Source organism: Triticum urartu, chromosome 6A (assembly GCF_056163025.1).
Source record: "Triticum urartu cultivar PI428250 chromosome 6A, HENAU_Tu73, whole genome shotgun sequence".
NCBI classification, from domain to species: Eukaryota; Viridiplantae; Streptophyta; class Magnoliopsida; order Poales; family Poaceae; genus Triticum; species Triticum urartu.
Window position 1 is genome coordinate 542,934,779 of NC_141878.1, and position 23,936 is coordinate 542,958,714.

Here is a 23,936-nt window from a genome sequence, read left to right on the forward strand (position 1 = left end):
TTCAGCAGCTTTACCCGTGGCAGCATCATTGGGCACATCGTCTGGTTCCTCTTGATCTTCACCAGCCCCCCCCCCATTGCAGCATCACCGTATTCAGGGGGCACATAGTTGTCATCGTACTCTTCTTCTTCGCCGTCTTCCATCATAACCCCTATTTCTCCGTGCCTCGTCCAAACATTATAGTGTGGCATGAAACCCTTGTAAAGCAGGTGGGAGTGAAGGATTTTCCGGTTAGAGTAAGACCTCATATTCCCACATTTAGTGCATGGACAACACATAAAACCATTCTGCTTGTTTGCCTCAGCCGCATCGAGAAACTCATGCACGCCCTTAATGTACTCGCGGGTGTGTCTGTCACCGTACATCCATTGCCGGTTCATCTGCATGCATTATATATAATTAAGTGTCCAAATTAATAGAATTTCATCATCACATTAAAACCAAAGTGCATACATAGTTCTCATCTAACAACATATAGCTCTCCAGAGCATCTAATTAATTAAACCATACATTGAAACTATGTAAAATATTTCAATGCGAAAACAAATGCGATCATAATCGCAACCAAGGTAACAATTGATCCAACAGCATAATGATACCAAGCCTCGGTATGAATGGCATATTTTCTAATCTTTCTAATCTTCAAGCGCATTGCATCCATCTTGATCTTGTGATCATCGACGACATCCGCAACATGCAACTCCAATATCATCTTCTCCTCCTCAATTTTTTTTATTTTTTCCTTCAACAAATTGTTTTCTTCTTCAACTAAATTTAACCTCTCGACAATAGGGTCGGTTGGCATTTCCGATTCACATACATCCTAGATAAATAAAATCTAGGTCACGTTGGTCGGCATAATTTTCATAAACAATAAATGAACCAATAGTTATAAAGATAATATACATACCACATCCGAATCATAGACATGACGAGGGCCGACGGGGGCGGATACCAAAACCATCGCACTATATAAGATGCAATAATAAATGTAAGAAAATGATACAAGTATCTATCTAAACATACAAGTAAGAATATTTTTCCTTTCAGAAAGAAGATAAGAACAAGAGGCTCACCACGGTGGTGTCGGTGATGAGATCGGCGCGGGTGATCGACGGCAGTGAAGACGGGGACGGGGAGTGACGGGCCGCTAAATCTAGACAAATCTCGAGGAAAATGGAGCTTGGAGGTCGAGCTTCGAGAGGAGAAAGCTTAAGTAGTGTGGCTCGGGCATTCCATCGAACACCTCATGTGCATAGGAGGTGAGCTAGAGCACCACAAAGCCCTCTCCCCCTCGGCCAGAAAAAACAGAGCACTGTGCTCTGCTCTTGCGCGAGGGGGTATATATAGGCACCTCATTGGTCCCGGTTGGTGACATGAGCCGGGACTAAAGGGGAGCCTTTGGTCCCGGTTCAAGCCACCAACCGGGACCAATGGTGGTGGGCCAGGAGCAAGGCCCATTGGTCCTGATTCGTCCCACCAACCGGGACCAAAAGGTCCAGATGAACCGGGACCAATGGCCCACGTGGCCCGGCCGGCCCCCTGGGCTCACGAACCAGGACCAATACCCACATTGGCCCCGGTTCTAGACTGAACCAGGACTAATGGGCTGACCCGGCTTGGACCAAAGCCCTTTTTTCTACTAGTGAACAATGAACGAACTTGGATCGGGGAAGATCCCTAGAAGTGCAGGCTGCCGAACAGCAACATCTTCACTATAGTATTGAGGGAGGACTCCTGCTCCAAAAATAAAAATCAAACCAATAACAGTGGGACATCTACCCCCTTGCATGGTGCAGTCGTTCATCTCGTTGAAGATTCATATAGGCCCCCACTTCCTCCATACATGCTGGCAACTTTTCCTATAGCTAGCTTTTGTGGCATAGATTCCATGCTATGCTCCAACCACATACTTTTTTATGTGATTCCAAGGTTTACTCCATTTTATCATTTAAATCAAGAGTCTAGTTGAAAATTGGTTTGAATATTTTTGTTCCTTAAGATAAGAACTTTGAAACAAGAGCACTCTTGAATATATTTTGGTAATTTTAAAATTCAAATTCCGAAACATGGTGAAACTTTATGAAACATGATGATGCACTCTAGAGCACAAAAAAACTAATAAAACTTGATAAGAATGAATGTTCATACAAAATCTTCTTAGTTATGTTTGCAGCGCATTGACATAGAATAGTACATTTTGATATGATTTAGAGCATGCAGTACCACAATTAACCTTTCCGGCATAACGTGAAAACTTCTCCCCTTTTCACGCAACATGATAAAACTCTATGGAACATACTGATGCACTCTAGAACACGAAAAGGACTATTTAAACTTTATAAGAATGCATGTTCAATACAAACTCATAAAATTATGTTTGAATCACATTTATTAACTGTTACCAAGTTCCCTATGCATCACTTTGATCCGCACTGACACACAATAAATCCCGTTGTAAAATTTTGATATATTATTACAGTTTGCTAGGTAAATGACTGTAGTTTTTGTGGCACAAGGCTTCATCATGATTGAAAATTCCAATTTCAAATTTGTCAAAATTTATTCAACGTTGGTCTCGTTTCAAAGCTCTCGTCATCAGGAACACAAATATGCAAAGAAATCATAATGTTCGTTCGATTTAAAAGATATTATTGATACAAACATGGAAATCAAATGAAAAATAATTGAGTGGATAAATTGAGAGAGAGAGAGAGAGAGAGAGAGAGAGAGAAGTTGATAAAGTACACAACAACAGTGCATGTGCCAGAATGGCAGATAATCCATTATGCAACAAAAGCATCAAGTCAATATGGCAAAAACTCAACAGATCGGAAAGATCGGTCTTGCGAGGACAAAAACCTAAACTCTGAAACTCCGCAAGAATAGCTGCACCGAACATATAGAGGAAACATAGCCCTGGAGCTGTGACGTTGCCCCAAAAAGCATCGCCGCCAGGGGAAGAACCATATGGCCTTTGTTTTCATGACACAACATCCACCATGGGTATGTTGCCGTTGAGGAGCACAAAACTCATCTTCAAATGACTATTGAAACACACATACGAGCACCCTAGGTTCCCCACCTCACAGCGCCAAAATGCCGGCTGGATCGGTAGCGAGGGGAACCGGGTAGAAATTCCGGCGCCGGTTGTCTTCTTTTTCTTCTGAGAACCTAATTCGACCTTACAAAAATCATTACTGTATGATATCATGCCTTTTATTAGCAAGAAATAAGATACTCATATATGGTTCTCGTCCTTTTTGGAAGAATCTCTTGGTTTACAATGAGGAATTTAGGCCAAGAGAAATGGCAGACACTTTAGTAGCCTAGTATTAATGCTACATCTTATCAGCTGATTTAACTCATCAACAGTATTCTGATCCTAGCTAGTCTAGACACTATGCAGATGGATGCATGCATGAACATCAATGGTTGTCGCCTGTCGGCGCAAGAGAGATATCTAGGGGCAAAGTGAAAGGCCTATGTCCATTCCAGCAGCTAATTAACACAACTCCCATATACATTGACTCCGACGGCTTAACACAATTCGCTGTCGCGAGCAAGCATTCTCCTCAGGTGGCTGGAAAGTTATCCAAACCCACCGCCATTTTGCTGTACGTGCTCCCAGCATTTTCCGAAAAATAATACAAATTGATGGGATGCATGAGAGAGAGAGAGAGAGAGAGAGAGAGAGAGAGAGAGAGAGAGAGAGAGAGAGAGAGAGAGAGAGATGTTCTCCTTGCCTGGAAGTGGAATATTAAACTGGGAATGGAGCATGTAGCTAAAGCTAGCACTGGGACACATCCATGACTCGGATCCACCCATGGGCTAGGTGCACTGTACGCCGCGCGCCTATATAAAGTAGACGGGCCTCGGCCTGAGCTCATCGCCTCATCGATCACAGCCATTTGCTTTCCAGCGAGAGAGTGAGAAACATCAAGCTCCAGGTAGTGAGTGAGAGGGAACCTAGACTTGTGATTTTAAGTGAGAAGGAAGCTAACGTTAGCCAGCCAGAGAGAGAGAGAGAGAGAGAGAGAGAGAGAGGATGGGCATGGGGTGGAAAGTTCTGAACGATGTGAAGCCATACCTGGCGATGGTGCTGCTGCAGGTGGGGTTCGCCGGCATGTACATCATCGCCGTGGCGTCCCTCAAGGCCGGGATGAGCCACTTCGTCCTCGTCGTCTACCGTAATCTGGTCGCCACCGCCGTCATGACGCCCTTCGCCCTCTACTTCGAGAGGTAAACAACCCCACGATCGAGCAAACACACACGTACAATTTGTCAAGGTCATTCATATTTTTGTCTCATTTAGATGGTGCAAGCTGCACAACCAGCACTCGTGGATCCTAATCCAGAAAAGTATTGTACATGCATCTCGATATCTTACTCCAGGAAAGTAGTAGGCATATATGCATCTTGATTCTTGATACCTTATTCTATTGGCAAGATAGCCAGCTTTTCCCGCCTTTCCTTGTCACGCGTTAAATCAGATCGATGTACGTACCTCTCAACATGCAGCATCTATATATGGATGGATCCATCAGAACATAATTGTGCATTAACAGAAGTAGAAAATGACACACAAGCAGGTATGTCTATGTGGCCTGTACGTGTGTTTACGTACGTGTAAACGCACCTGGACGACCTCCACTAGCCAGTGTGCCCTGGTTGGCCACTGGTGGAGGGCCTACCATGCATGGAACCCACATGTCAGCTGGAGGGCCTACCATGCATTCACTAGACAGTTCGATTAATTTTTACTCTACCTAAATCATGGTTTATGCTCCAACTTGTGCAGGGGACTGAGGCCAAAGATGACAATCACCATCTTCATCAAGGTCATGGGGCTCGCATTCCTCGAGTACGTACACCGTTAATTATTTGACCGTCCGTGCATGGCGATCAACGGATCAAGGACATGACTCTTTCTTGATTACTGACTGATGTGCTGTGTTGCATGGGTCTCTCAGGCCCGTCATGGACCAGAACCTGTACTTCATGGGCGCGAAGCTGACCTCGGCGGGATTCGCGACGGCGCTCGTCAACATCCTCCCGGCCGTCACATTCGTGCTGGCCCTCATCCTGCGCATGGAGAAGGTGCGGCTGCGGAGTCTGCACAGTCAAGCCAAGATCGCCGGCACGGTCCTCACGGTGGCCGGCGCCGTGCTGATGGTCCTGTACCACGGCCCCATCGTGCAGTTCCCGTGGACCAAGGGCCAGCACCACGCCATCGCCAGTGGCCAGGGCGCCGGCGGCGCGGCCGCCGCGCGGGACTGGCTGAACGGGACTATCATGGTCATCATCGCCTGCGTGGCCTGGGCGTGCTTCTTCATCCTCCAGTCCAACACCCTCCGGAGCTACCCGGCGGAGCTGTCGCTCACCGTGCTCATCTGCGGCATGGGATCCCTCATGAGCGGCGCCATTGCCCTCGTCGCCGAGCGCGCTAACACTCAGGCGTGGGTCATCGGCTTCGACACCCGCCTCTTCACTGCCGTCTACGCCGGCATAGTGTGCTCCGGTGTGGCTTACTACGTGCAGGGCATCGTGTCGAGGCAAAGGGGTCCTGTGTTCGTGACGGCCTTCAACCCACTCTGCATGATCGTAACCGCCGTCATGGGCTCCATCATTCTCAAGGAGGAGATCAATCTCGGAAGGTACATAAATTCGTGCTGCCACCACATCAAGATGGATGTGGATGTGTAATACCTTAGTGCAACAATACTAATGATCTCATTTCATTGTTGCTTTCAGTGTGATTGGTGCAGCCATCATCGTGGGAGGCCTCTACTTTCTCATCTGGGGCAAGAGCAAGGACGAGATCAACAAAGTCTCCGACGTCAGCGTCAAGGGCGCCGGCGAGCTGCCCTTAACCTCGGTGACCAACGATCACGGCCACGGCAAGCAGCACGAGCTCGGCAACAGCAATGGAAGCCATGTCTTGGACGTCGAGACGCCTACGACCAATGGCCACTACTAGATCGACCGAAGTAGCGAGTAGCTACGTGCTATACGTTCACCCATCTTCCATCGACCAGTATGTCTAGCTTTTTTCCTGGTAGTGCATGGTCCATCGATCGATCGTGCATAAGGACCAATTTTGTTCTCCATTTTCTTCTTGTCAGCTTCTCTCTAGCGACGATCCTATCATGTGACTATGTGAGACAATGAGAGAGTGAGCAAGTGCTAATTTTATAACATCCCTTTTGCCGATCTATGTGGATTTGTTGGAACATGGATCTACGCACACGTGATTAAACATTTAAAGTGAAAATATTGTAAAGAATAGTCAAACATTTTGGATTTTTTCAATAAATATGATCTAGTGTTATACTCACATGTAAAGTTTCACAAAGAAATGAATTATATGAACTTTTGGGCCAAAAAACAATTGTAACTACAAAAAAAACTTCCACGGTAACCTTTATACAGTACCGGTTCTGTTTTTCTTTTCGCCCAGAATACTTTTGAAACTTTACACATGAATATAATAGTAGACCATGTTTGTTAAAAAAACCAGAAAATGTTTGAATTTTTTTGTTATTTTTTTCAGTTTTGAGTACATGTGAACCCATGTTCCATCCGTTTCGGGCGGGATATTTGCCGCCAAAATTGAGTCATCCAATGTAACAAAGGTCAAATTGCTACGGGTGCAGGTCAGACCTGCTCTGGCGAGCTTAGGACCGGCGGCGGCACATTTTAGAAAGAAGTAGGACTCAAATATGTGCTTTCATAGTTTTAGGACTAAAGTGACACACCTAGAATACTTTTAGGACCAGTGGTGGATTTACGAAAAAGGATCCCCCCCCCCCCCCGCTTTATATTATGAAGCAACAACACCAAGCATCCAACAAGAGTCAGTTCAAAGTACAAGAAAGTCTCAAATCATCGCTGGGGGCACAACAAGACAAGCCCCAAACAAAGAGAAAAAAGAAGCTAATCCGGCTTAGGAGGGGCTGGCGGTGGTGGTGGTGGAGCTAATGCTGCAGCCGAGGAACGGAGACCCGTGATGATGTTTTCGACGACGTCCCGATCGCGCCGCTTGCTAAGAGGTCTCCATAGTTGTAAGAAGCCACACATTTTGTAGATTGCATCAGTCACACGGCAAGGAATCATGCGTTCGATGACTAGTTTATTGTGGATGCACCAGAGGGTCCATGCCAGGGTACCCATAGCCACCCAGGTGGGGGCACGTCTAGGACTGGGGAGCCTAAGGATCTCCCCGAACAAGTCCGGAAGGTTGCCGTGATACCAAATGCCACCAACAACCTCCCGGAAGCATCTCCATAGGAACTGCGCCGCCGAGCACCAGAAGAAGATGTGGTTGCAGTCTTCCGGTACCATGCAAATGGGACAAAGGCCGTCCCCAGGGCCATTACACTTACGCACCTCCGTGCCCGAAGGCTGTCGGCCTCGGACCCATTGCCAAAGGAATATGCGGATTTTCAAGCGGAGTTTGATCTCCCTTAACACCGAGAGTTCAATTGGTCCGGGAGTGGGTACAGTCGCCTGGTACAAGGATCTAGTAGAAAATCGGCCGTTTGGCTCCAGTCGCCAAGACAGCAAATCGGGCTCAAGGGAGGGGGTGTGGAGGGCAACACAATCGAGCAGCTCCTCCCATTGAGCATGCTCCACCGCCCCGAAGGTATGGCGGAGGGTGATTGCACTCATGTTAGCCAAAGCAATGGCCACCGAAAGTTGTGGGCGGGCACATATTGAGAATAAAGCGTAGAACCGCTCCGCAAAAGGTCGAGTCTCGGCCCATCTATCAAGCCAGAATAGGGTGCCGGACCCAGAGCCCACTTTAATGGAGGTCCCAATACACAAGACCGGCATCAGTTGGATCACCGATTGCCAGAATTGGGACCCTCCTGATCTAGAGGTGAACGCCAGAGGCTGCCCTCGTAGGTACTTCGCGCGGATAATCTCCAGCCACAGCCCACCATCACCGGTCTGAATGCGCCAAAGCCATTTGGAGAGGAGGGCAATATTCATCCGCTTAGATGAAATGACCCCGAGGTCGCCCTAGTCCTTAGGCTTGCAAATCTCAGACCACTTAACCATGTGGTACTTCTGTTTATTGTTCTCTCCAGCCGAGAAGAATCTGGAGAGAAGCTTGGTGACCTCATGATGAAGGGATTCATGTAAACTATAAAATCTCATAACGTACATCAAGAGGCTAACAAGGGAGGAGTTCATCAGAACCACTTGAGCGGCCTTGGAAAGCCACCTCCCCTGCCAAGGCTCCATCCTAGGTTGGAGCTTGGAAATTATTGGGTGGAAGTCTTTCTCCTGTAGACAGGCGTCACTAATCGGCATGCCGAGGTAAGTAGTCGGGAAGGATCCCAAGCGACAATTCAATCGAGTGGAGATTCGCTGGACTTCCTCCTTAGAGTACCCAAGAACCATCACTTCACTCTTGGCGAAGTTAATCGTGAGACCCGACATCTCCTGAAAGTAGAGGAAGAGGAACTTGAGGTGTCGAATATCCTCGTCCGAGCCTTCCACCATCATAATGGTGTCGTCCGCATATTGAAGGTGGGTCAGACCTCCATTAGCCACGAGATGGGGCAAATCCCCCTAATGTGGCCGGCCCACTTGGCCAAGTCTAGGATCGTAGCTAGAGCGTCGACCACAAGATTGAATAGAAATGGGGAGATATGATCGCCTTGCCGTACTCCCTGCCAGTCAGGAAGTACGGCCCGGCCTCCCCATTTATGTTGACAGCCGTGCGTCCAGTCATAACCAGCTACATAACCCGAGCCATCCAGTGGTGATCGAAGCCACGCTTCATCATCACCTCCCAAAGGAAGGACCAATGTACAGTGTCGTACGCTTTATGGAAGTCAATCTTGAAGAACATCGCGCGAAGGCGCTTACCCTTGACTTCATGGATGACCTCGTGGAGAACGAGGATCCCATCCAAAATATACCGGCCTTTCGTGAAGGCCTTCTGGTTCGGATGATGGATCCGAGGGGCGATTAGGGTCGCCCTAGGGGCGTACCCTTTGGCCAGAATCCGAAACAACACATCGAGGACCGTGATAGGTCGGAACTGCCGAATGTCAGCTGCCCCGGTAACCTTTGGTATCAAGGAGATGATCCCGTAGTTGAGTCGGGAAACGTCCAATGTTCCCCGAGAAAACTCGAGGAACAGGTCAAGGATGATCTCCTTGACCATCGGCCAGAATGCCTGGAAGAAGCGAACCGGTAGGCCATCGGGGCCTGGGGCCGAGGCCGGGTTCATTGCTTTGACAAAAGTCTCAACCTCCGTGGCATCAAAGGGAGCGACGAGAGCAGCATTCTCCTCATGGGAGATTTGTTGGTTGGGCGACCAAATGTGGTCTGCAAGGGCGATCCCTCCCCGAGGGCTGCTACCTCTTGAGCACTTGCGTTGGTTTTCCCTTGAAGAGGAAAGGGTGATGCAGCAAAGTAGCGTAAGTATTTCCCTCAGTTTTTGAGAACCAAGGTATCAATCCAGTAGGAGGCCATGCATGAGTCCCTCTCACCTACGCAAACAAATAAATCCTCGCAACCAACGCGATAAGGGGTTGTCAATCCCTACACGGTCACTTACGAGATATGATAAGATAATATTTTTGGTATTTTTATGATAAAGAGAAATAAAAGATGTAAACTAAAATAAATGGCAAAGGAAATAACTAAGTATTGGAAGATTAATATGATGGAAGATAGACCCGGGGGCCATAGCTTTCACTAGTGGCTTCTCTCAAGAGCATAAGTATTCACAGTGGGTAAACAAATTACTGTTGAGCAATTGACAGAATTGAGCATAGTTATGAGAATATCTAGGTATGATCATGTATATAGGCATCACGTCCGAGACAAGTAGACTGACTCCTGCCTGCATCTACTACTATTACTCCACACATCGACCGCTATCCAACATGCATCTAGAGTATTAAGTTCATAAGATCAGAGTAACGCCTTAAGCAAGATGACATGATGTAGAGGGATAAACTCATGCAATATGATGAAAACCCCATTTTGTTATCCTCGATGGCAACAAAACAATACGTGCCTTGCTGCCCCTACTGTCACTGGGAAAGGACACCGCAAGATTGAACCCAAAGCTAAGCACTTCTCCCATTGCAAGAAAGATCAATCTAGTAGGCCAAACCAAACTGATAATTCGAAGAGACTTGCAAAGATAACCAATCATACATAAAAGAATTCAGAGAAGATTCAAATATTGTTCATAGATAAACTTGATCATAAACCCACAATTCATCGGTCTCAACAAACACACCGCAAAAGAAGATTACATCGAATAGATCTCCACGAGAGAGGGGGAGAACTTTGTATTGAGATCCAAAAAGAGAGAAGAAGCCATCTAGCTAATAACTATGGACCCGTAGGTCTGAGTTAAACTACTCACACTTCATCGGAGGGGCTGTGGTGTTGATGTAGAAGCCCTCCGTGATCGATGCCCCCTCCGGCGGAGCTCCGGAACAGGCCCCAAGATGGGATCTCGCGGATACAGAAAGTTACGGCGGTGGAATTAGGGTTTTGGCTCCGTATCTGGTAGTTTGGGGTACATAGGTATATACATAGGAGGAAGGAGTACGTCGGTGGAGCAACAGGGGGCCACGAGGGTGGAGGGTGCGCCTGGGGGGGGGGGGGGTAGGCGTGCCCCCCTACCTCGTGGCCTCCTGGTTGATGTCTTGACGTAGGGTCCAAGTCCTCTGGATCATGTTCATTCCAAAAATCACGTTCCCGAAGGTTTCATTCCGTTTGGACTCCGTTTGATATTCTTTTTCTGCGAAACCCTAAAATAGGCAAAAAAAACAGCAATTCTGGGCTGGGCCTCCGGTTAACAGGTTAGTCCCAAAAATAATATAAAAGTGTATAATAAAGCCCAATAATGTCCAAAACAGAATATAATATAGCATGGAACAATCAAAAATTTTAGATACATTGGAGACGTATCAAGCATCCCCAAGCTTAATTCTTGCTCGTCCTCAAGTAGGTAAATGATAAAAATATAATTTTTGATGTGGAATGCTACTTGGCATATTTTCAATGTAATTCTTCTTAATTGTGGTATGAATATACAGATCCAAAAGATTCAAGATAAAAGTTCAATATTGAGATAAAAATAATAATACTTCAAGTATATTAACTAAGCAATTATGTCCTCTCAAAATAACATAGCCAAAGAAAGTTCATCCCTACAAAATCATATAGTTTAGTCATGCTTCTTTTTTGTCACACAAGAATGCCCTCATCATGCACAATCCCGATGAGAAGCCAAGCAATTGTTTCATACTTTAGTAATCTCAAACTTTTTCAACCTTCACGCAATATATGAGCATGAACCATGGATATAGCACTATGGGTGGAATAGAATATAATGATGGGGGTTATGTGGAGAAGACAAAAAGGGAGGAAGTCTCACATCAACGAGGCTAATCAATGAGCTATGGAGATGCCCATCAATTGATGTTAATGCAAGGAGTAGGGATTGCCATGCAACGGATGCACTAGAGCTATAAATATATCAAATCTCAACTAAAGAAACAAAGTGGGTGTGCATCCAACTTGCTTGCTCACGAAGACCTAGGGCATTTGAGGAAGCCCATTGTTGGAATATACAAGCCAAGTTCTATAATGAAAAATTCCCACTAGTATATGAAAGTGACAAAACAAAAGACTATCTATCATGAAGATTATGGTGCTACTTTGAAGCACAAGTGTGGAAAAAGGATAGTAGCATTGCCCCCTTTTTATTTCTCTTTTTTGGCCTCCCTTTTTTATTTGGCCTTTATCTATTTTTAGGGACAATGCTCTATGAATGATGATCATAACACTTCCATTTACAACTCAATGATCACAACTCGATACTAGAACAAAGTATGACTCTATATGAATACCTCCGGTGGTGTACCGGGATATGCAATGAACCAAGAGTGACATGTATGAAAGGATTACGAATGGTGGCTTTGCCACAAATACTATGTCAACTACATGATCATGCAAAGCAATATGACAATGATGAACGTGTCATGATAAACGGAACGGTGGAAAGTTGCATGGCAATATATCTCGGAATGGCTATGGGAATGCCATAATAGGTAGGTATGGTGGCTGTTTTGAGGAAGATATAAGGAGGTTTATGTGTGAAAGAGTGTATCATATCACGGGGTTTGGATGCACTGGCGAAGTTTGCACCAACTCTCAATGTGAGAAAGGGCAATGCACGGTACCGAAGAGGCTAGCAATGATGGAATGGTGAGAGTGCGTATAATCCATGGACTCAACATTAGTCATAAGGAACTCACATACTTATTGCAAAAATCTACAAGTCATCAAAAACCAAGCACTACGCGCATTCTCCTAGGGGGATAGATTGGTAGGAAAAGACCATCGCTCGTCCCCGACCGCCACTCATAAGGAGGACACTCAAAGAACACATCATGTTTCAAATTTGTTACATAACGTTTACCATATGTGCATGCCACGGGACTTGCAAACTTCAACACAAGTATTTTTCAAACCCACAACTACTCAACAAGCACAACTTTGATATCACTACCTCCATGTCTCAAAACAATCATCAAGCATCAAACTTCTCTTAGTATTCAACACACTCATAATAAAGTTTTTACTAGTCTTGAATACCTAGCATATTAGGATTATTTAAGTAAATTACCATGATATTTAAGACTCTCAAAATAATCTAAGTGAAGCATGAGAGAATAATAATTTCTATAAAACAAAACCACCACCGTGCACTAAAAGATATAAGTGAAGTACTAGAACAAAAACTATATAACTCAAAAGATATAAGTGAAGTACATAGAGTATTCTAATAATTTCCGAATCATGTGTGTCTCTCCCAAAAGGTGTGTACAGCAAGGATGATTGTGGTAAATAAAAAGCAAAGACTCAAATCATACAAGACGCTCAAAGCAAAACACACATCATGTGGCGAATAAAAATATAGCTCCACGTAAAGTTACCGATGGAAGTAGACGAAAGAGGGGATGCCTTCCAGGGCATCCCCAAGCTTTGGATTTTAGGTGTACTTAGATTCTCTTGGGGTGCCATGGGCATCCCCAAGCTTAGTCTCTTGCCACTCCTTGTTCCATAATCCATCAAATCTTTCACCCAAAACTTGAAAACTTCACAACACAAAACTTAAAGTAGAAAATCTTGTGAGCTCCGTTAGCGAAAGAAAACAAAACACCACTTCAAGGTACTGTAATGAACTCATTATTTATTTATATTGGTGTTAAACCTACTGTATTACAACTTCTCTATGGTTTATAAACTATTTTACTAGCCATAGATTCATTAAAATAAGCAAACAACACACGAAAAACAGAATCTGTAAAAAACAGAACAATATGTAGTAATCTATAGCTAACGCAAGATCTGGAACCCCAAAAATTCTAAAATAAATTGATGGACGTTAGGAATTTATCTATTAATAATCTGCAAAAATAATTAACTAAATATCACTTTCCAAATAAAAATGGCAGCAGTTCTCGTGAGCGCTAAAGTTTCTGTTTTTTACATGAAGATTAAAAAGACTTTTCCCAAGTCTTCCCAACGGTTCTACTTGGCACAAACACTAATTAAACACAAAATACACAACCAAAACAGAGGCTAGATAAATTATTTATTACTAAACAGGAGAAAAAAAAAGCAAGGAATAAAAATAAAATTGGGTTGCCTCCCAACAAGCGCTATCGTTTAACGCCCCTAGCTAGGCATAAAAAGTAAGGATAGATCTAGGTATTGCCATCTTTGGTAGGCAATACATAAGTGGCTCTCATAATAGATTCATAAGGTAATTTAATTTTATTTCTAGGGAAGTGTTCCATGCCTTTCCTTAACGAAAATTGGAATCTAATATTTCCTTCCTTCATATCAATAATTGCACCAATCGTTCTAAGGAAAGGTCTACCAAGAATAATAGGACATGAAGGATTGCAATCTATGTCAAGAACGATAAAATCTACGGGCACATAATTCCTATTTGCAACAATAAGAACATCATTAATTCTTCCCATAGGTTTCTTAATGGTGGAATCCGCAAGGTGTAAGTTTAAAGAGCAATCATCAAAATCACAAAAACCTAGCAAATCACACAAAGTCTTTGGAATCGTGGAAACACTAGCACCCAAATCACACAAAGCATAGCATTAATGGTCTTTAATTTTAATTTTAATAGTAGGTTCCCACTCATCATAAAGCTTTTTAGGGATAGAAACTTCCAACTCAAGTTTTTCTTCATAAGATTGCATCAAAGCATCAACGATATGTTTAGTGAAAGCTTTATTTTGACTATAAGCATGAAGAGAATTTAGCATGGATTGCAACAAGGAAATACAATCTATCAAAGATCAATTATCACAATTAAATTCCTTGAAATCCAATATAGTGGGTTCATTAATATTTAAAGTTTTCACTTCTTCAATCCCACTTTTAATAATTTTAGCATCAAGATCTAAAGACTCCGAATTCTTGGAACGTCTCTATGTAAAGGTGGATCATATTCAGTCCCATCATTATCAAGATTCATATTACAAAACAAAGATTTAATAGGGGACACATCAATAACTTTTAGATCTTCATCTTTATTATCATTGAAACTAGAAGAACACGATTTTATAAAACAATCTTTCTTAGCACGCATCCTAACGGTTCTTTCTTTGCAATCATCAATGGAAATTCTCATGGCATTGAGAGACTCATTGATATCATGCTTAGGTGGAATAGATCTAAGTTTCAAAGAATCAACATCAAGAGAAATTCTATCAACGTTCCTAGCCAACTCATCAATCTTAAGCAATTTTTCTTCAATCACAGCATTGAAATTCTTTTGCAAAATAATAAATTCTTTAATATTAGTTTCAAAATCAGAGGGCGCCTTATTATAATTTCCATAAGAATTGTTGTAGTAATTACCATAATTATTAGAGGAATTACTAGGATACGGCCTAGGATTAAAGTTTCCTCTATACGCGTTGTTACCAAAATTATTCCTACCAACAAAATTCACATCCATAGATTCATTATTATTATCAATCAAAGTAGACAAAGGCATTTCATTAGAATCAGAAGAAACACTTTTATTAGCAAATAATTTCATAAGTTCATCCATCTTTCCACACAAAACATTAATTTCTTCTATCGCATGCACTTTTTTATTAGTAGATCTTTCGGTGTGCCATTGAGAATAATTAACCATAATATTATCTAGGAGTTTAGTAGCTTCTCCTAAAGTGATTTCCATAAAAGTGCCTCCCGCGGCCGAATATAAAAGATTTCTAGAAGCAAAATTCAATCCGGCATAAAAATTTTGTATAATCATCCACAAATTCAAACCACGTGTGGGGCAATTACGTATCATTAATTTCAGCCTCTCCCAAGCTTGTGCAACATGTTCATAATCAAGTTGCTTAAAATTCATAATATCGTTTCTAAGAGAGATAATCTTAGCGGGAGGAAAATACTTAGAGATAAAAGCATCTTTGCACTTATTCCACGAATCAATACTATTTTTAGGCAAAGACGAAAACCAAGCTTTAGCACGATCTCTAAGCGAAAAATGAAATAGCTTCAATTTAACAATATCATTACCCACATCTTTCTTCTTTTGCATATCACATAAATCAACGAAGCTATTTAGATGGGTAGCGACATCTTCACTAGGAAGGCCGGAAAACGGATCTTTCATGACAAGATTCAGCAAGGCAGCATTAATTTCACAAGATTCAGCATCGGTAAGAGGAGCAATTAGAGTGCTAATAAAATCACTGTTGTTGGTATTGGTAAAGTCACACAATTTGGTGTTATCTTGAGCCATCATGACAAGCAAGCAATCCAACACACAAGCAAACAAGAAACGGGCAAAAAGAGGCGAATAGAGAAAGAGAGGGAGGATGGAGAGAGAGAAGGCGAATAAAACGGCAAGGGTGAAGTGGGGAGAAGAAAATGAGAGGCAAATGGCAAATAATGTAATGCGGGAGATAAGGTTTTGTGATGGGTACTTGGTATGTTGACTTTTGCATAGACCTCCCCGGCAACGGCGCCAGAAATCCTTCTTGCTACCTCTTGAGCACTTGCGTTGGTTTTCCCTTCAAGAGGAAAGGGTGATGCAGCAAAGTAGCGTAAGTATTTCCCTCAGTTTTTGAGAACCAAGGTATCAATCCAGTAGGAGGACATGCACAAGTCCCTCGAACCTACACAAACAAATAAATCCTCGCAACCAACGCGATAAGGGGTTGTCAATCCCTACACAGTCACTTACGAGAGTGAGATCTGATAGATATGATAAGATAATATTTTTGGTATTTTTATGATAAAGAGAAATAAAAGATGTAAAGTAAAATAAATGGCAAAGGAAATAACTAAGTATTGGAAGATTAATATGATGGAAGATAGACCCGGGGGCCATAGCTTTCACTAGTGGCTTCTCTCAAGAGCATAAGTATTCACAGTGGGTAAACAAATTACTGTTGAGCAATTGACAGAATTGAGCATAGTTATGAGAATATCTAGGTATGATCATGTATATAGGCATCACGTCCGAGACAAGTAGACTGACTCCTGCCTGCATCTACTACTATTACTCCACACATCGACCGCTATCCAACATGCATCTAGAGTATTAAGTTCATAAGATCAGAGTAACGCCTTAAGCAAGATGACATGATGTAGAGGGATAAACTCATGCAATATGATGAAAACCCCATTTTGTTATCCTCGATGGCAACAAAACAATACGTGCCTTGCTGCCCCTACTGTCACTGGGAAAGGACACCGCAAGATTGAACCCAAAGCTAAGCACTTCTCCCATTGCAAGAAAGATCAATCTAGTAGGCCAAACCAAACTGATAATTCGAAGAGACTTGCAAAGATAACCAATCATACATAAAAGAATTCAGAGAAGATTCAAATATTGTTCATAGATAAACTTGATCATAAACCCACAATTCATCGGTCTCAACAAACACACCGCAAAAGAAGATTACATCGAATAGATCTCCACGAGAGAGGGGGAGAACTTTGTATTGAGATCCAAAAAGAGAGAAGAAGCCATCTAGCTAATAACTATGGACCCGTAGGTCTGAATTAAACTACTCACACTTCATCGGAGGGGCTGTGGTGTTGATGTAGAAGCCCTCCGTGATCGATGCCCCCTCCGGCGGAGCTCCGGAACAGGCCCCAAGATGGGATCTCGCGGATACAGAAAGTTACGGCGGTGGAATTAGGGTTTTGGCTCCGTATCTGGTAGTTTGGGGTACATAGGTATATACATAGGAGGAAGGAGTACGTCGGTGGAGCAACAGGGGGCCACGAGGGTGGAGGGTGCGCCTGGGGGGGGGGGGGGGTAGGCGTGCCCCCCTACCTCGTGGCCTCCTGGTTGATGTCTTGACGTAGGGTCCAAGTCCTCTGGATCATGTTCGTTCCAAAAATCACGTTCCCGAAGGTTTCATTCCGTTTGGACTCCGTTTGATATTATTTTTCTGCGAAACCCTAAAATAGGCAAAAAAACAGCAATTCTGGGTTGGGCCTCCGGTTAATAGGTTAGTCCCAAAAATAATATAAAAGTGTATAATAAAGCCCAATAATGTCCAAAACAGAATATAATATAGCATGGAACAATCAAAAAATTTAGATACATTGGAGACGTATCAAGCATCCCCAAGCTTAATTCTTGCTCGTCCTCAAGTAGGTAAATGATAAAAATATAAATTTTGATGTGGAATGCTACTTGGCATATTTTCGATGTAATTCTTCTTAATTGTGGTATGAATATACAGATCCAAAAGATTCAAGATAAAAGTTCAATATTGAGATAAAAATAATAATACTTCAAGTATATTAACTAAGCAATTATGTCCTCTCAAAATAACATAGCCAAAGAAAGTTCATCCCTACAAAATCATATAGTTTAGTCATGCTTCTTTTTTGTCACACAAGAATGCCCTCATCATGCACAATCCCGATGAGAAGCCAAGCAATTGTTTCATACTTTAGTAATCTCAAACTTTTTCAACCTTCACGCAATATATGAGCATGAGCCATGGATATAGCACTATGGGTGGAATAGAATATAATGATGGGGGTTATGTGGAGAAGACAAAAAGGGAGGAAGTCTCACATCAACGAGGCTAATCAATAAGCTATGGAGATGCCCATCAATTGATGTTAATGCAAGGAGTAGGGATTGCCATGCAACGGATGCACTAGAGCTATAAATATATCAAATTTCAACTAAAGAAACTAAGTGGGTGTGCATCCAACTTGCTTGCTCACGAAGACCTAGGGCATTTGAGGAAGCCCATTGTTGGAATATACAAGCCAAGTTCTATAATGAAAAATTCCCACTAGTATATGAAAGTGACAAAACAAAAGACTATCTATCATGAAGATTATGGTGCTACTTTGAAGCACAAGTGTGGAAAAAGGATAGTAGCATTGCCCCCTTTTATTTCTCTTTTTTGGCCTCCCTTTTTTATTTGGCCTTTATCTTTTTTTAGGGACAATGCTCTATGAATGATGATCATAACACTTCTATTTACAACTCAATGATCACAACTCGATACTAGAACAAAGTATGACTCTATATGAATACCTCCGGTGGTGTACCGGGATATGCAATGAACCAAGAGTGACATGTATGAAAGGATTATGAATGGTGGCTTTGCCACAAATACTATGTCAACTACATGATCATGCAAAGCAATATGACAAATGATTAACGTGTCATGATAAACGGAACGGTGGAAAGTTGCATGGCAATATATCTCGGAATGGCTATGGGAATGCCATAATAGGTAGGTAAGGTGGCTGTTTTGAGGAAGATATAAGGAGGTTTATGTGTGAAAGAGTGTATCATATCACGGGGTTTGGATGCACTGGCGAAGTTTGCACCAACTCTCAATGTGAGAAAGGGCAATGCACGGTACCGAAGAGGCTAGCAATGATGGAATGGTGAGAGTGCGTATAATCCATGGACTCAACATTAGTCATAAGGAACTCACATACTTATTGCAAAAATCTACAAGTCATCAAAAACCAAGCACTACGCGCATTCTCCTAGGGGGGTAGATTGGTAGGAAAAGACCATCGCTCGTCCCCGACCGCCACTCATAAGGAGGACACTCAAAGAACACCTCATGTTTCAAATTTATTACATAACGTTTACCATACGTGCATGCCACGGGACTTGCAAACTTCAACACAAGTATTTTTCAAATCCACAACTACTCAACAAGCACAACTTTGATATCACTACCTCCATGTCTCAAAACAATCATCAAGCATCAAACTTCTCTTAGTATTCAACACACTCATAATAAAGTTTTTACTAGTCTTGAATACCTAGCATATTAGGATTATTTAAGTAAATTACCATGCTATTTAAGACTCTCAAGATAATCTAAGTGAAGCATGAGAGAATAATAATTTCTATAAAACAAAACCACCACCGTGCTCTAAAAGATATAAGTGAAGAACTAGAACAAAAACTATATAAGTCAAAAGATATAAGTGAAGTACATAGAGTATTCTAATAATTTCCGAATCATGTGTGTCTCTCCCAAAAGGTGTGTACAGCAAGGATGATTGTGGTAAATAAAAAGCAAAGACTCAAATCATACAAGACACTCAAAGCAAAACACACATCATGTGGCGAATAAAAATATAGCTCCACGTAAAGTTACCGATGGAAGTAGACGAAAGAGGGGATGCCTTCCAGGGCATCCCCAAGCTTTGGATTTTAGGTGTACTTAGATTCTCTTGGGGTGCCATGGGCATCCCCAAGCTTAGTCTCTTGCCACTCCTTGTTCCATAATCCATCAAATCTTTCACCCAAAACTTGAAAACTTCACAACACAAAACTTAAAGTAGAAAATCTCGTGAGCTCCGTTAGCGAAAGAAAACAAAACACCACTTCAAGGTACTGTAATGAACTCATTATTTATTTATATTGGTGTTAAACCTACTGTATTACAACTTCTCTATGGTTTATAAACTATTTTACTAGCCATAGATTCATTAAAATAAGCAAACAACACACGAAAAACAGAATCTGTAAAAAACAGAACAATATGTAGTAATCTATAGCTAACGCAAGATCTGGAACCCCAAAAATTCTAAAATAAATTGATGGACGTTAGGAATTTATCTATTAATAATCTGCAAAAATAATTAACTAAATATCACTTTCCAAATAAAAATGGCAGCAGTTCTCGTGAGCGCTAAAGTTTCTGTTTTTTACATGAAGATTAAAAAGACTTTTCCCAAGTCTTCCCAACGGTTCTACTTGGCACAAACACTAATTAAACACAAAATACACAACCAAAACAGAGGCTAGATAAATTATTTATTACTAAACAGGAGAAAAAAAAGCAAGGAATAAAAATAAAATTGGGTTGCCTCCCAACAAGCGCTATCGTTTAACGCCCCTAGCTAGGCATAAAAAGCAAGGATAGATCTAGGTATTGCCATCTTTGGTAGGCAATACATAAGTGGCTCTCATAATAAATTCATAAGGTAATTTAATTTTATTTCTAGGGAAGTGTTCCATGCCTTTCCTTAACGAAAATTGGAATCTAATATTTCCTTCCTTCATATCAATAATTGCACCAATCGTTCTAAGGAAAGGTCTACCAAGAATAATAGGACATGAAGGATTGCAATCTATGTCAAGAACGATAAAATCTACGGGCACATAATTACTATTTGCAACAATAAGAACATCATTAATTCTTCCCATAGGTTTCTTAATGGTGGAATCCGCAAGGTGTTAGTTTAAAGAGCAATCATCAAAATCACAAAAACCTAGCAAATCACACAAAGTCTTTGGAATCGTGGAAACACTAGCACCCAAATCACACAAAGCATAGCATTAATGGTCTTTAATTTTAATTTTAATAGTAGGTTCCCACTCATCATAAAGCTTTTTAGGGATAGAAACTTCCAACTCAAGTTTTTCTTCATAAGATTGCATCAAAGCATCAACGATATGTTTAGTGAAAGCTTTATTTTGACTATAAGCATGAAGAGAATTTAGCATGGATTGCAACAAGGAAATACAATCTATCAAAGATCAATTATCACAATTAAATTCCTTGAAATCCAATATAGTGGGTTCATTAATATTTAAAGTTTTCACTTCTTCAATCCCACTTTTAATAATTTTAGCATCAAGATCTAAAGACTCCGAATTCTTGGAACGTCTCTATGTAAAGGTGGATCATATTCAGTCCCATCATTATCAAGATTCATATTACAAAACAAAGATTTAATAGGGGACACATCAATAACTTTTAGATCTTCATCTTTATTATCATTGAAACTAGAAGAACACGATTTTATAAAACAATCTTTCTTAGCACGCATCCTAACGGTTCTTTCTTTGCAATCATCAATGGAAATTCTCATGGCATTGAGAGACTCATTGATATCATGCTTAGGTGGAATAGATCTAAGTTTCAAAGAATCAACATCAAGAGAAATTCTATCAACGTTCCTAGCCAACTCATCAATCTTAAGCAATTTTTCTTCAATCACAGCATTGAAATTCTTTTGCAAAATAATAAATTCTTTAATATTAGTTTCAAAATCAGAGGGCGCCTTATTATAATTTCCATAAGAATTGTTGTAGTAATTACCATAATTATTAGAGGAATTACTAGGATACGGCCTAGGATTAAAGTTTCCTCTATACGCGTTGTTACCAAAATTATTCCTACCAACAAAATTCACATCCATAGATTCATTATTATTATCAATCAAAGTAGACAAAGGCATTTCATTAGAATCAGAAGAAACACTTTTATTAGCAAATAATTTCATAAGTTCATCCATCTTTCCACACAAAACATTAATTTCTTCTATCGCATGCACTTTTTTATTAGTAGATCTTTCGGTGTGCCATTGAGAATAATTAACCATAATATTATCTAGGAGTTTAGTAGCTTCTCCTAAAGTGATTTCCATAAAAGTGCCTCCCGCGGCCGAATATAAAAGATTTCTAGAAGCAAAATTCAATCCGGCATAAAAATTTTGTATAATCATCCACAAATTCAAACCACGTGTGGGGCAATTACGTATCATTAATTTCAGTCTCTCCCAAGCTTGTGCAACATGTTCATAATCAAGTTGCTTAAAATTCATAATATCGTTTCTAAGAGAGATAATCTTAGCGGGAGGAAAATACTTAGAGATAAAAGCATCTTTGCACTTATTCCACGAATCAATACTATTTTTAGGCAAAGACGAAAAGCAAGCTTTAGCACGATCCCTAAGCGAAAAATGAAATAGCTTCAATTTAACAATATCATTATCCACATCTTTCTTCTTTTGCATATCACATAAATCAACGAAGCTATTTAGATGGGTAGCGGCATCTTCACTAGGAAGGCCGGAAAACGGATCTTTCATGACAAGATTCAGCAAGGCAGCATTAATTTCACAAGATTCAGCATCGGTAAGAGGAGCAATCAGAGTGCTAATAAAATCATTGTTGTTGGTATTGGTAAAGTCACACAATTTGGTGTTATCTTGAGCCATCATGACAAGCAAGCAATCCAACACACAAGCAAACAAGAAACGGGCAAAAAGAGGCGAATAGAGAAAGAGAGGGAGGATGGAGAGAGAGAAGGCGAATAAAACGGCAAGGGTGAAGTGGGGAGAAGAAAATGAGAGGCAAATGGCAAATAATGTAATGCGGGAGATAAGGTTTTGTGATGGGTACTTGGTATGTTGACTTTTGCATAGACCTCCCCGGCAACGGCGCCAGAAATCCTTCTTGCTACCTCTTGAGCACTTGCGTTGGTTTTCCCTTCAAGAGGAAAGGGTGATGCAGCAAAGTAGCGTAAGTATTTCCCTCAGTTTTTGAGAACCAAGGTATCAATCCAGTAGGAGGACATGCACAAGTCCCTCGCACCTACACAAACAAATAAATCCTCGCAACCAACGCGATAAGGGGTTGTCAATCCCTACACGGTCACTTACGAGAGTGAGATCTGATAGATATGATAAGATAATAATTTTGGTATTTTTATGATAAAGAGAAATAAGATATGTAAAGTAAAATAAATGTCAAAGGAAATAATTAAGTATTGGATGATTAATATGATGGAAGATAGACCCGGGGGCCATAGCTTTCACTAGTGGCTTCTCTCAAGAGCATAAGTATTCACAGTGGGTAAACAAATTACTGTTGAGCAATTGACAGAATTGAGCATAGTTATGAGAATATCTAGGTATGATCATGTATATAGGCATCACGTCCGAGACAAGTAGACTAACTCCTGCCTGCATCTACTACTATTACTCCACACATCGACCGCTATCCAACATGCATCTAGAGTATTAAGTTCATAAGATCAGAGTAACGCCTTAAGCAAGATGACATGATGTAGAGGGATAAACTCATGCAATATGATGAAAACCCCATTTTGTTATCCTCGATGGCAACAAAACAATACGTGCCTTGCTGCCCCTACTGTCACTGGGAAAGGACACCGCAAGATTGAACCCAAAGCTAAGCACTTCTCCCATTGCAAGAAAGATCAATCTAGTAGGCCAAACCAAACTGATAATTCGAAGAGACTTGCAAAGATAACCAATCATACATAAAAGAATTCAGAGAAGATTCAAATATTGTTCATAGATAAACTTGATCATAAACCCACAATTCATCGGTCTCAACAAACACACCGCAAAAGAAGATTACATCGAATAGATCTCCACGAGAGAGGGGGAGAACTTTGTATTGAGATCCAAAAAGAGAGAAGAAGCCATCTAGCTAATAACTATGGACCCGTAGGTCTGAATTAAACTACTCACACTTCATCGGAGGGGCTGTGGTGTTGATGTAGAAGCCCTCCGTGATCGATGCCCCCTCCGGCGGAGCTCCGGAACAGGCCCCAAGATGGGATCTCGCG

The 23,936-nt window shown here is 41.6% G+C and overlaps 1 protein-coding gene and 1 long non-coding RNA gene across 2 annotated transcripts; one reads left to right on the forward strand and one right to left on the reverse strand.

The window, feature by feature from the left end:
• Positions 1–599: 599 nt before the first annotated feature.
• Positions 600–1,173, reverse strand: LOC147966183 (uncharacterized). The gene is made up of 3 exons (XR_015607681.1): positions 1,077–1,173; positions 911–968; positions 600–823 (listed from the first exon to the last, which is right to left on the reverse strand). It is a non-coding gene; the product is annotated as an uncharacterized LOC147966183 (long non-coding RNA).
• Positions 1,174–3,878: 2,705 nt separating this feature from the next.
• Positions 3,879–6,198, forward strand: LOC125512623 (WAT1-related protein At1g44800). The gene is made up of 4 exons (XM_048677726.2): positions 3,879–4,242; positions 4,802–4,864; positions 4,974–5,657; positions 5,755–6,198. Exons 1-4 carry the CDS (start codon positions 4,049–4,051, stop codon positions 5,978–5,980), a joined length of 1,167 nt encoding a protein of 388 aa, XP_048533683.1. The 5' UTR covers positions 3,879–4,048; the 3' UTR covers positions 5,981–6,198.
• Positions 6,199–23,936: the final 17,738 nt, after the last annotated feature.

Excerpts from the sequence above, each read along its gene's own strand:
- LOC125512623 (XM_048677726.2), top strand. The coding sequence starts at position 4,049 with ATGGGCATGGGGTGGAAAGTTCTGAACGATGTGAAGCCATACCTGGCG. Across the intron at positions 4,243-4,801 it reads TTCGCCCTCTACTTCGAGAG|GGGACTGAGGCCAAAGATGA; the intron begins GTAAACAACCCC and ends CAACTTGTGCAG. Across the intron at positions 4,865-4,973 it reads ATGGGGCTCGCATTCCTCGA|GCCCGTCATGGACCAGAACC; the intron begins GTACGTACACCG and ends TGGGTCTCTCAG.